A 13,363-nucleotide genomic window follows, 5' to 3' on the forward strand; every position below is an offset into this window, starting at 1 on the left:
GTTTGCGAATAATCGCGCCAACTGTTGTCACCTTCTCATCAAGCTGCTTGGCGATAGTCTTATAGCCCATTCCAGCCTTGTGTAGGTCTACAATCTTGTCCCTGACATCCTTGGACAGCTCTTTGGTCTTGGCCATGGTAGAGAGTGTGGAATCTGATTGACTGATTGCTTCTGTGGATAGGTGTCTTTTATACAGGTAACAAGCTGAAACTGGGAGCACTCCCTTTAAGAGACTGCTCCTAATCTCAGCCCATTACCTGTATAAAAGACACCTGGGAGCCAGAAATCTTGTTGACTGATAGGGGATCAAATACTTATTTCACTCATTAAAATGCAAATCAATTTACAGCTTTTTTGAAATCCGTTTTTCTGGATATTTTTGTTGTTATTCTGTCTCTCACTGTTAAAATAAACCTACCATTAAAATTATAGATTGATCATTTCTTTGTCAGTGAACAAACGTACAAAATCAGCAGGGGATCAAATACATTTTCCCTTCACTGTAGGAATCCTTTTATACTCTTATATATTTAATCAGACCAAGGGCTAATCTTATTCAAAATTTAGTTCTCAGATGTCAACTAGATGTCAACTGACAGAACTAGAAAAGATCATAAGCATATGTTTGGCCGTGTCCTCATGCACACTTTGCAGTAGGATGTTTGTCACCACTAGGAGGACTCAAAATCAGGTGTCAGAAATTCATAGCATAAACCAGTGGTTCTCCAACATTTTGGTTTCAGGAGCCCCTTACCTTCTTAAAAAATTATTGAGGACCCCAAAGTGCTTTGATTTATGCAGGTTATATTTATCAATATTTACTGTATTAGATATTAAAGCTAAGTTTTAAAATATTTGACCTTGTGGATCCCAGGGATCCTCCGACCAAACGTTTGAGAACCAATCAATATTCTTTTTTGCAATCTAAAGAGAAAACAGAATTTGGATCTTCTTTCTCAAAGACTGACACTTTTTAGCACCACTGTTATAATACTGTAATCTCCAATTCCCCTAGCTACAATGTGGGATTCTCAGGTTACTTATGAAGAATTTGCTTTTCAGAGATACTAAACTCTTCTAAAATATGTAGCAAATGAGAAGAAGAACTGTTACAGACATACACAGAGAAAAGAAAGGTGCAGAAATACAGCTGAAAAAACAAAATTCTCATCAAAACATACAGGTAAGTTACATGAGAGCTGACCAGAATAGCCAGACCAACACAGAAATTTGTATGATCAACTGAAATAAGCAATCAAGCCATTGGAGAAGGACTTATAAATGTGATGAGCAAATAAAAACAATATTGAGATCAGAGTCCTCACATTAATCACAGATCCACACCTTCAGAATTGCAGGGATCAGTGCTAATACCGGTAATTTATTATCTAATTCTCCATTTTTTTGAATTATTTGAATTCTGAATTATTTCTGTCTTTGATCCCCGTCCCTGAAAGAAAATTTTATTCCAAGAATGAACTGTGAATGCAGCTAACATTTCTAGTAACTAGAAATTCAGCAGGCATCCTTATTGCCCTAAACTTATTTGATCTCCACAACTCTCCAAAAGTGCTCAAAACCAATAAAAAAAGTTTTATTTTTTCCCAGTTTAAAAGATCACATGTAACTATACAATCAAACTGCAGAACTACCTATCCAAACTTTTTTCTTTTCAAAATCTCTCTATCCTGACTGCCTTCAAAGGCATACTTACAAAAAGCAAACAAAAAGCAAAATAAGATCCGCAGTAAAAGTAATGAAACTGCTTTTCTCTGAAACAGGCTTCTTGTTTGTCATGGAACCTAGGAACTGAATTATTAGAAACACAATATTCTTTTGTCAGAAAAGCAAAATAAAGTGAAGAAAGTAGAAAACCCCAAACAGCTTAGGGCTAAATTGAGTAGTAAATATGATGCAGCAATCAAGTTCCTTTGACACAAGGCTTATTCCCACCTTCTTGCCTTCTCCGTATATAAGGGGAAATTTCAGGTCATCCTCTTCAATGGTTTTGTATGCCCTGAGGAAGGAATAAAAGAACTTTGTAAAGCTTGGACTCATGTATCAATCCAGTCCTTGAACATCGTTTTCTCCCTGTTCTCTTTCTCTGCATATTTATTTGCTTCACCTTTGCAACATATTCCCATGTTTTTCTTTACCTCTTTTGCGCTCCCCCACCAGCTTATAATACTTGTACAAGAGTAAATATAAGGAGTATGATATAAATTTTATGAATAAAAATATACTCCTTGGTATAATAAAAGATGGGAAACTAAGCTAGATCCCTTACTGATTATCCCAGCTGCTGGCCCAGCAGCTCCCAATCAGCAGACACATAGAAGGATGAAGATCGAAGAGGGTGATGAAACAAGTTAGCAAGAGCAGGGAGATTGAAGTAACCAGGAGAATGAAGGCAAGGTAAAAGCAAGAGAGAGTTCAAGAAGCAAAGAAATGTATTAAACTGGCTAAATGGTCACAAATGTGTAATTAGGCTTTGTAAAGTATTCCTGAATATGATTAAGAAAAAGAACAAGAAATAATCCTGTGGTTCTCATTTGGGCAGCTAGTACCAATTTTTTTTTACCAACTTCCTCATGCAAGTAGAATCTGTCTTTCACCCCTCCAGTTTGGCTTTCTAAATAGGTAAAATGATAGGTTTATCACTGACAACAAATTCCTTGCAGCCATTTTAGGATGACACCAGTTACATTTTCCTCCAAATTACAACTGTATTAACTGGGAGTGTCTGTTATCCTCAATCCATAAAAAAAGCAAATATTCAGAACAAATTTCCAACACTTCATATAATTGTCTTCAAGAGGTATGCCTTCTGTCTGCAAAGATTAAATGATCTTAGTCTAAAGGTGGACAATTTTCAACAATCACTGGGTTTGCGAGATATGCAGAGCAGACGAGGGTTTAAAACCTCTCTAGATGCTGGGTTGTTGGAGGCTTGTTCCTCCCCTCCCATTTTGTCGTCATTGGGAAATTAGAGAGCACTAGATACACCGAATTACCACCTTGTGCTACAAGAGAAGCAACTCCTCTTAGAAATTCACCAAAATGCTCACAGGTGGAGCAATCGTAAAGCAATCATGCTCTCGCTATCACAGCTGTTAAACTGTCAAAGCAAAATGATTGATCTGGGAGATTTTTATTATTTGCCTGGTTCAAGGGGTTTTAAAAAAGTCCTGTTGACCTTTAAGCAGCTAAATTTTCCTACAAGGATTATAAAAATGAAAATGAAACTGGCAGAATCATTTAATAAGAACAGTCCTATAACAGGACTTGATCCTATAAACTATAGGCCTATTAGTTTATTAAATACAATTAATAAACTTTATGCCAGATTTTTATATACAAAGTTAGTGGATTGGGTACAAAATGAAAACATTATTGTTGAAGAACAGGCTGGATTTAGGGAGGAACGTTCAACATTGGATCATTGTCCAATTAATAATAATAATAATAATAATAATAATAATAATAATAATAATAATAATAATAACAACAACAACAACAACAACAACAACAACAACAATAACAACAACAACAACAACAATAAGTAAGTTGGAAGGGACCTTGGAGGTCATCTAGTCCAACCCCCTGCTCAGGCAGGAAACCCTATACCATTTCAGGCAAATGGCTGTCCAGTCTCCTCTTAAAAACTTCCACTGTTGGAGCATTCACCACTTCTGGAGGCAGGTTGTTCCACTGGTTAATTGTTCTGTCAGGAAGTTTCTCCTTAGTTCTAGGTTGCTTCTCTCCTTGACTAGTTTCCATCCGTTGCTTCTTGTCCTGCTCTCAGGCGCTTTGGAGAACAGCTTGACTCCCTCTTCTTTGTGATAGCCCTTGAGATACTGGAACACTGCTATCATGTCACCCCTCACCCTTCTCTTCATTAAACTACACATACCCAATTCCAGCAACCGTTCCCTATATGTTTTAGCCTCCAGCCCCCTAATCATCTTTGTTGCTCTTCTCTGTACCCTTTCTAGAGTCTCGACATCTTTTTTACATCGTGGTGACCAAAACTGGATGCAGTATTCCAGGTGTGGCCTTACCAAAGCATTGTAAAGTGGTATTAGTACTTCACTTGATCTTGATTCTATCCCTCTGTTAATGCAGCCTAGCACTGTGTTGGCTTTTTTGGCAGCTGCAGCACACTGCTGGCTCATATTGAAGTGATTGTCTACTAAGACTCTGAGATCCCTCTCACAGTTACTACTATTGAGCAAGGTACCACCTAAACTATACCTATGCATTTGATTTTTCCTGCCTAAATGTAGAACCTTACTTTTTTCACCATTGAATTTCATTTTGTTAGATAGTGCCCAGTGTTTGAGTCTGTCCAGATCCTTCTGTATCTTAAGCCTATCTTCTGGAGTATTGGCTATTCCTGCCAGCTTGGTGTCATCTGCAAATTTGATGAGTTCCCCATCTATCCCCTCATCCAAATCATTAATGAAGATATTGAAGAGCACTGGGCCCAGAACAGAGCCCTGGGGCACCCCACTACACACTTCCTTCCATGTAGATGCGGTTCCATTGAGGACCACACGCTGAGTACGGCCTGTCAGCCAGCTACAAATCCATCTGGTGGTAATGCTATCTAACCCACATTTTTCTATCTTATCAAGTAGTAGTTTGTGATCTACTTTATCAAATTCTGCACCATCTGGCTGAAAAATATTCTACCCCTTCTTGTGGTTTCTTTTATGCAACCTTTGTTGATTTTAAGTCAGCTTTTGATCTAATACCAAGGGAGAGATTGTGGTATAGTCTAAGTCTCTAAGACATTCCACGATTGATAAAAGGCTGTTGGTTCTTATTCAGTCACTCTATTCAAATACCTCCCTAAAAATTAGATGTACCCCCTGGGGACATTTATCTAAAGCAGTTCCAACTCATAGTGGTGTAAGCCAAACAAATCTAAGTAAGGTGGCACACTCCAACATTTGTCACTTGTTCCCAGAAGGATTCTTCCCAGCCTCTTATCTATTTTCCATCACAATTTTGAAATTTTGTAAAGCCTTCACCTTAGCCAGGCTGGATGCATTGGCCTCGGCAGTCCTTTTTGGGCATTCCTATGCACCTTCGATTGTGTCCATGTGGTCATGGCTCTATAGAAACTCTAAGCCATATGCTGCTTCATTGTTCTCTATATAAAGATTCTAGACAGATTTTTATATATCCGATATTGAAGAAATTTCCAGGGAGGGGATATGAATTTTATTTAATGCTACTACTTTCGGATAAGGATCCGAAAATATCAATTCAGGTTGCCCAGTTTTGTGCCACCATCTGCACAATACGTCGCACCATTATTAAGGTCTGAAAAAATTTAATATGATGTTTTACTTTGAGAATTTTGGATTGTATTATACTGATTGTTTGGTGGTTTTATATCCTGTAAATATGGATGTAAGATTGTTACTGCTGTTATATATTTTGATTGTGCCTGGCCTTAAGGCTGTAATAAACAGAATGATTTATTGAATCCCTGTTTTGTCTCAAGACTTGCAAGTGGTCCTGTCCTTACGTTTTTTTAAATGTGAGACAAGTTAAGGGAAGTGAATATCTACAGCTTCATCCTCAGCTAACACTACAAGCATGTCCAGCAACCAAAGAATAGCCAAAAACCAAAGAAGGGGTAGAAAAAAAGCACATCCACACCCATTCAAAGTAACCAATAGCATGGCCATGTAAGCCGTTGCTGGTGACACAACCAGCAACATCTAGCTCACAGAAACTATCATTGGTTTCAGGCTTAAATCAGGTTTCTAAACAGAATGCTGTTTTTTAAAAAGAGCACTAATACTCTTTCAAAAGAGACTAAACTCGTATTTTGAAGGCAAAAAAAAAGGAAATCCAGTGCTCTCAAATGAATGTTAAAATGGTATACAATAAGGATGTCCATTAAAACTGGAAAGGGCTTCAGAAAGTACAGTCTCCATACAAGGGCCAGGTGCTTCTGCTCAAGCGAGGCTCTATCCTCCCAAAGCCCCAGCTGAAATGGTCATGGACAGCAGCAGCAACAGCAACCATAGGAAAAGAAGCCTGTAACAGCCCTTTGGGCTTGGAAGTTGCTTGAGCTGCAGGTCAGGGATGAGTGTAGACAACGTGATCAGGAACTCATAGAAAAATTATTATGTGTTCATGCCAATTTGGCAGGGATGGTGTGAAGATGATCCCTAAATTTTAAATGATTAACTCGTTCCTCATCTTTTTAGAGAGATATCTGTGAAGTTAGTTTTTTCTCTAGCTCATCTTGCCCCAATGCCACTGTTTCTGTTCCTCTGCCATGTGTGCAATTACAGAAAACAAGCTCATTTGTCACTGCCAAATGATACACAACAGGTCAGATCCCTCTCCTTGCTATCTTAGGAGCCACGGCTGCAAATCTTGAGCAAAATGCAGAACATGCATGTTGTATACAACCATTTATCATCATTGAACCAGGCTCCAAAAAACCCCCATGAAACTCTAGGCCACCTGCTTATGTAGTCAGAAACCAAAAAAGACCTAGAGCCCAAATATCTCTATATAACCTAATATTTCTAGGTTTTTTTTTCTCTGTTTGCTTGCCAGTTTGTGGATCCTGTAGCTACCATTACATTAAAAAAGTCATCCTCAGTTACATGTTCATCTGAGAGGAAAGTTCAACTATCCCACTAAATAGATTTTTAAAAAGGGAACTACAGATAGTTCTTAACTTACAACCACACCTGAGCTCAAAATTTCTGTTGTTAAGCAAGTTAATTGTTAAGTGGGCTTTACCCCATTTGATTACCTTTCTTGCCCTAGTTGTTAAATAAATCAGTGCAGTTGTTAAGTTAGTAACATGGTTGTTAACTGAATCTGGCTTTCCCATTGACTCTGCTTGTCAGGTCGCAAAAGGTAATCATGTGACTCCAGAACACGGCAACCGTCATAAATGGGAATCAGTTGCCAAGTGTTGGAATTTTGATCACGTGACCATGTGGATGCTGAAAGGGTTGTAACTGAAAAACTGCCATAGATCACTTTTTTCAGTGCCATTGTAACTTTGAATGCAACTTTGAATTTAACATTGTAACTTTGAATTTAAGAGTCAACCTGGAAGGGAAAACCTTACCGGGGGACTTTGCAACAAATACAATGTCTGGCGACGAAGCAAGAGAGGAGGGAAGCCCCATGGAGGGGGAGTCTTCCCCCCAAATGGAATCCCAGAGACGATGGGAAGCTGAAGCAGCATATTCCCCCGGGGAAGAAGCGGTGGAGCAGTACGACCGAAAACCCCAGTGGTCGATGGGCATTGGAAGGAAAAGTGAGTGGGAAAAGGCTTCGGGAGAAACGACCCTGAGGCGGAATAACCACCAACCGGAATGGAGGCAAGCGATGGAGAGTTCCCTGCACGCCAGCGAGGAGGAGCGGATCCTGGAAAAGGCCATTGATTTGATGAAAGCAACCCTGAGCTCACTGAGGGAGGAGAGAGCTGAGAATCGCAACCGAGGCAGCGCCTGGGGACGCAACTGGAAAGGTAACGGAGGGGATCCAACACCTGAAACCCCGGGGCCGTCCAATGGAACAGGAATTGCTGCCTCAGCAGTACCCACCCACCCCCCAGAACCACAGATGGGGACCAGGATGAGGAGCGATACCAGCCACGGCGCAGACAACGCTCCAACCAAAGACTCCCGCCCCTGGAAGTCAAATTCAAGGGGGAGCCATCACGACTGGGATTTTTCCTAACCCAAGTCCTCAGCTACATGGAAGAGTACGGATGGGACATCCCCAGTGACAAAACACGCATCCGAATTGTGCAATCTGCCCTGGACGGGACGGCTGCAGACTGGGTGGTGAACTTGCATGACTCCAACGCCCCAGAACTCAACGACTTCAACCGATTCATGTCATCTTTGAGGTGGCGGTTCGAGGATCCTTTGGCTGACCGTAAGGCCCGGGAGAGAATCAAAATGGTGAGGCAGGGCAGGCGAGCAGTGGCTGATTATACCCAAGAATTCCGAGCCATTGCCAGCAAGCTGAACTGGCCAGAAGACATCCTCCTTAGCCACTTCAAAGATGGTCTAAACTACGACCTGTATGACGCTTGCCTGCCTCGAGGAGACCCACCCCACCTCGACGACTGGTACATCCTGGCGGAGGAAGTGGAAATAGACCTACTGAAGAGACACCGCAGAGGAAAACCATGGGGCCGCCTGCCACCCGAGGAAACACGCGAGGGGGAAAAACCACCAGCCACAGCCAAAAAAATCAACAGGTTGCTTCAACTGCGGGAGAGAGGGCCACCGTGCTGCAGAATGTCGTTCAAAAGCCCCCCCACGAAAACCAGAGGCATCATCCTCCAAGAAGCCGGGGAAGCCCCAAGGCAACACAAAAGAATCTTCCATGAAGGGGACAGAGGCTGTAGAGTCCACAATTCCTGCCAGGAACTGGGACTGGACTCCGGCCTGCACCGCAGGGACGGTGGACAACTCGGAAGACAGCTCAGAGGGAGAACCATTGGTAAGTGGACCCCTTCCACCCATACTTAAGACAGTGACTATATTAGCTTCCCCTATGCCTGAAGCAGCCAAAATAAAAGCTCTGATAGACTCTGGGTGCATCCGCTGCTTTATCAGCCCAACGCTGCTGGAGAGATTGAGCATCCCAGTGAGGAGGCTAAAACAACCAATCTCTTTTAGTCAATTAGATGGGACAATAGCAGGGGGAGGACCAGCCACCCTAGCCACTTTACCAATCCACCTATCACTGGGGCCCCATGAGGAGGACATAACGTTTATAGTGGCCCCAGGCATGGAATGCCCAATGATCCTAGGACTGGAATGGCTGAAGAAATGGAACCCCGGGATAAACTGGAGGACAGCAGAACTCAATTTCCCAAAGGGGGGGCAGAAGAACTTAGACTCCAAAAGCACCCCCCCAACCCAGAGGGAGGAGACAGCAGCAGTGGGGAAAGAGAAGGGATTACCAGAGATACCGGAGGAATACAGGGACCTGACTGAGGTTTTCAGTGAGGAAAGAGAAGATGAGCTTCCCCCCCACCACCCCACAGACTGCACCATAGAATTCAAACCTGGGGCAAAACTCCCAAAACCCAGGATGTATGCCATGAGCCCAAGGGAAATGGCAGAAATGGAGAGATTCATAAAGAAAAACTTAGAAAGAGGATTTATTGAGCCTGCCAAACCCAAAGTGGCCGCCCCGGTTCTGTTCAGGGAGAAGAAGGATGGGTCTTTTCGCTTGGTTGTGGATTATAGAAATTTGAACACAATTAGTAAATGTAATCTGTACCCCCTTCCCCTAATGAAGGATATGCTATCTCACCTATCGAAAGGAAAGATTTTTACCAAACTAGACCTGAGGGAAGCATACTACCGTATTAGGATTAAGGAAGGAGACGAATGGAAGACTGCATTCAACTGCCCAATGGGGTGCTATCAATTCAAAGTATTGCCATTCGGACTGCAAGGGGCCCCCGCAGTCTTTATGCAATTAATTAATGATGTGCTCAGAGAGCACCTATATAAGGGGGTCCTGGTTTACCTCGATGACATCCTTATCTTCACAGAAACCAAAGAGGAACATATCAAACTAGTCAGAGCAGTCTTGAAGAAGTTGCGAGCTGCCCACTTATATGCTAAATTATCGAAGTGTGAATTCCATCAGGAAAAAATCGACTACCTGGGATATCGTATATCTCCAGAGGGCATCGAAATGGACCCTGAGAAGGTCAGGGCAGTACTAGAGTGGGCACCCCCCCGCACACGGAAGCAATTGCAAAGTTTCCTGGGGTTTGCAAACCTCTACCGCCAATTCATCCCCGCATTTGGCCAAATAGCCATGCCCCTCACAAATTTGTTGAAAACGAAGGGGGGGTCACCCGTGAAACCCAGCCAGCCTCTGAAATGGTCAATGGAATGTCAAGCAGCATTTGAGAGGTTAAAGAGACTTTTTTCTGCTGAACCTGTCCTAAAACACCCAGATCCCGACAAACCTTTTGTAATACAGGCAGATGCGAGTGATGTAGCTGTAGGAGCCGTACTATTACAAGAAAATGATGGGGGGACATTGCAACCATGCGCATACACATCCAGAAAACTCACAGAAACAGAACAACGCTGGCCAATATGGGAAAAAGAGGCATTCTCGTTGAGGTGGGCATTACTAACATGGCGCCAATTTTTAGAAGGAAATAAAATACCTTTCCAGGTCTGGACAGACCACAAAAATTTGGAAGCACTAAAAACGCCCAGGAAGCTCACTCCTAAGCAAGCCCGCTGGTCCCAACATTTTCACCGATTCAATTTCACTCTCAAACACTTACCAGGGGGAAAGAACCTCCTGGCAGATGCATTATCCCGCATGCCCCAATATAACAGCACAAGAGTTACTGACTTTAAACCACTTGTACCGGAACAACAACTGGCAGCACCAGTCACCACCAGGGCACAAGAAAAAATGAAGCCGAAGGTAGATAGCCAAACTGGAATAGAATTCAGGAAATCTTTGGAAAGTGATGAATGGTTCCAGAAAAATAAACATGTGTGCACAATTAAAGATGGACTGCCATGGGTGGGGGAGAAGCTATATATACCTGCCACACAGAGAATCAATTTCATGCAACTGTGCCATGATACAAAATCAGCAGGACACTTTGGCTTTGTAAAAACCTTACACTTAACTAAAAGGCAATTTTGGTGGCCATCTATGAAAAAGGACATAGAAAGCTATGTGGGTAGCTGTCAAATTTGCGTGATGGCCAAAAGACTGCAAGGGAAACCGCCAGGTCTGTTACAACCGGTGGCAAACCCCTCAGCCCCATGGAAAGAAATAGCCATGAATTTTATCGTAGAACTGCCAGAAAGTAATGGAAACACCGTAGTCTGGACTGTCACAGATCTGTTCTCTAAGCAAGTACATTTCATACCTTGCCAAAAAATCCCGACCGCAAAAGCATTAGCAAAACTTTTTGTACAGCATATTTACAGATTGCACGGGGTACCACAACGCATCATATCTGACAGAGGGGTGCAATTTACGTCGGCATTTTGGAAAGAATTTTTATCCCTCTTAGGAACCACCCAAGGACTGTCATCTAGTCACCATCCTCAGACGGAGCTTCTGAAAGACTTAATAATATACTTGAACAATATCTGAGATGCTATATTAATTTTCAGCAGTCCGACTGGACGGACCTACTGCCTTTTGCAGAAGTAGCATATAATAATGCAGTCCACTCAAGCATAGGTTACACTCCTTTTCAAGTAGCTACAGGCCAGAGTTTCAACCCAATACCAGAACTAACCCCAAAAGAACCGGTTATCCCTGATCTGAAGGAATGGATTGCTCAATTACAAAATACATGGCCAATCGTTAAGAAAGCGTTGGAAGATGCCAGAAAAGCATACAAGACACAGGCAGACAAAAAAAGAACCGATCCCACACCATTTAGGGTAGGAGAGATGGTATATCTATCCACAAAATACCTGAAATCACTCCAACCCTGTAAAAAACTAGGACCAAAATATATTGGACCCTTTCCAATTAAAAGAATCATAAACCCAGTAACAGTTGAATTAGAATTACCCAAAAATCTTAGACGAATACACCCAACCTTCCACTGCAGTCTATTAAAGAGAGAACAACAATCACCACTACGAGCAAAAATCCCACCACCACCACCCCCCATCATGGTGGAAGGAGAACAACATTTTGAAGTGAAAGAAATCTTAGATTCCAGAAAACACCATGGAACGATACAATATTTAGTGGCATGGAAACACCTCCCCTCCTCAGAAAATGAGTGGGTTAACAAACTCCATGTTAAAGCACCTAAGTTGCTTAAGAGGTTTCATACAGAATATCCGAACAAACCAGGCTAACATTTATATGTTTTCTTTCCCCACAGATGGACTCATCTTTTTTCTGAAAGGAGAGCCGAATGTCAGAATCCATTTATATCACATTTCATAATTGTATAGGTAGAACAATGTGCTATTTCTGGGGATTCTGCCATCTCTCCGAGGGGGGGGAGAGGATGATTACTAAAGCGATTTTCAAACAACAGGGAATGTTTTAACTGGGGGAGGGAGGGGGACAGACAGGTCTGGATTGCATCTTCATTTACAGCTGAAAAGGAAAGCAATAACCATAAAACCAAGGAGAGTTCCCTTTCCCATGGAAGGCCCTGACACCTAGCAACTGATGAGAGCCTGACCAAATGGATGAGGGGAGGGGCTGAAATGGGAATGCTTTATATAGGATTGAAATGTAACTTTTGTCAGATTCCGTCTTGTATTGCCACAATCGATTCCATCCTAGTAAACATTTTCCTTTTGGACTAAACTTGCATCCAAGAGTTCTTATTTCCTAAGATGTGGATTGAGGTGGGTCCTGACATAACTGTTGTAATTTGAGGACTAGTTATACATGGATAAAATTGTATGCATAACTAAAGAGAATGGTTTAGTTACACCATTAAGAGAAAATCACTGCTCTTTTGCAGACTTCTAAGAGTGTTTGCTGGCTGGGAAATTCTGGGAGTTGAAGTCTATGCATCTTCGTTGCTGAGGTTGAGAAACACTGCTCTAATATACACCCATGCATTATATATATTCTGGGTGACTGAAGTGGGAACTGATGTGGATTTGGAAACAAAGCACAGCTCAACAAGTGAAAATAGAACACAAACAACGGCTCAGTAATCTTTATAGCTGACACCCTTAATAAGACAAAGCAGCAGCTAATAAGGTTCCTTGGTATAGACTGAAGGTAAATCCAGGCCAGGAAAAGGGACGCTGCCAGTTTAAATTTTATTTTGGTATTTGTGGCAAAGCTAATGGAGACTGTCAGTGGAGTCTCTTTTATTATATGACTCTTGGTATAGTGAAGCCTAACAGGACTTTAATTCTTGACTCTATAAAACTATTTATATCACAGGACTGGAAAGGACAGAATTAGCCTTGCCTTCATCTACCACTCCCCATATACCCTTGTCAGCCAGATAACACATTCTGTGGAACTATGAAAGTTGAAGGCCTACTGTAACTATATTTGCAAAGCAAGGTTTGTAAATTACACAAATGGAAAGCTCCATGAGGTATCATATTTATCAGGCATGTTAGGAAAACCAACTAGATTAAAATATGTTTCCATAGAAAAGTAAGCACCACCCCTATTAACTAAGAAAAATAAAAAAATAAAAATAAATAAATAAATAAAAAATAAAGATATACTATAGATCAGGGGTTTCCAACCTGTTGGCCAGCAGGCCACAGGAATGTCTGGCAAGTGCGTGACCCCCCCACTCACACTACTGACTGCATCATGCAGTCGCTAGCAGCCCATATGCGCATGCATG

At 41.9% G+C, this 13,363-nt stretch overlaps 1 protein-coding gene across 1 annotated transcript in view; it reads right to left on the bottom strand.

The window, feature by feature from the left end:
* Nucleotides 1–13,363, bottom strand: part of PPM1H (protein phosphatase, Mg2+/Mn2+ dependent 1H) — a 114,512-nt gene that overhangs the window by 24,110 nt on the left and 77,039 nt on the right. Inside the window, exon 7 of the mRNA XM_081330952.1 lies at nt 1,954–2,017. Coding sequence (XP_081187078.1) covers nt 1,954–2,017 — 64 coding nt within the window. The remainder of the gene's footprint in view (nt 1–1,953; nt 2,018–13,363) is intronic.

The sequence above is a fragment of the Vipera berus genome, assembly GCF_964194415.1.
Source record: "Vipera berus genome assembly, chromosome: 6".
NCBI lineage: Eukaryota > Metazoa > Chordata > Lepidosauria > Squamata > Viperidae > Vipera > Vipera berus.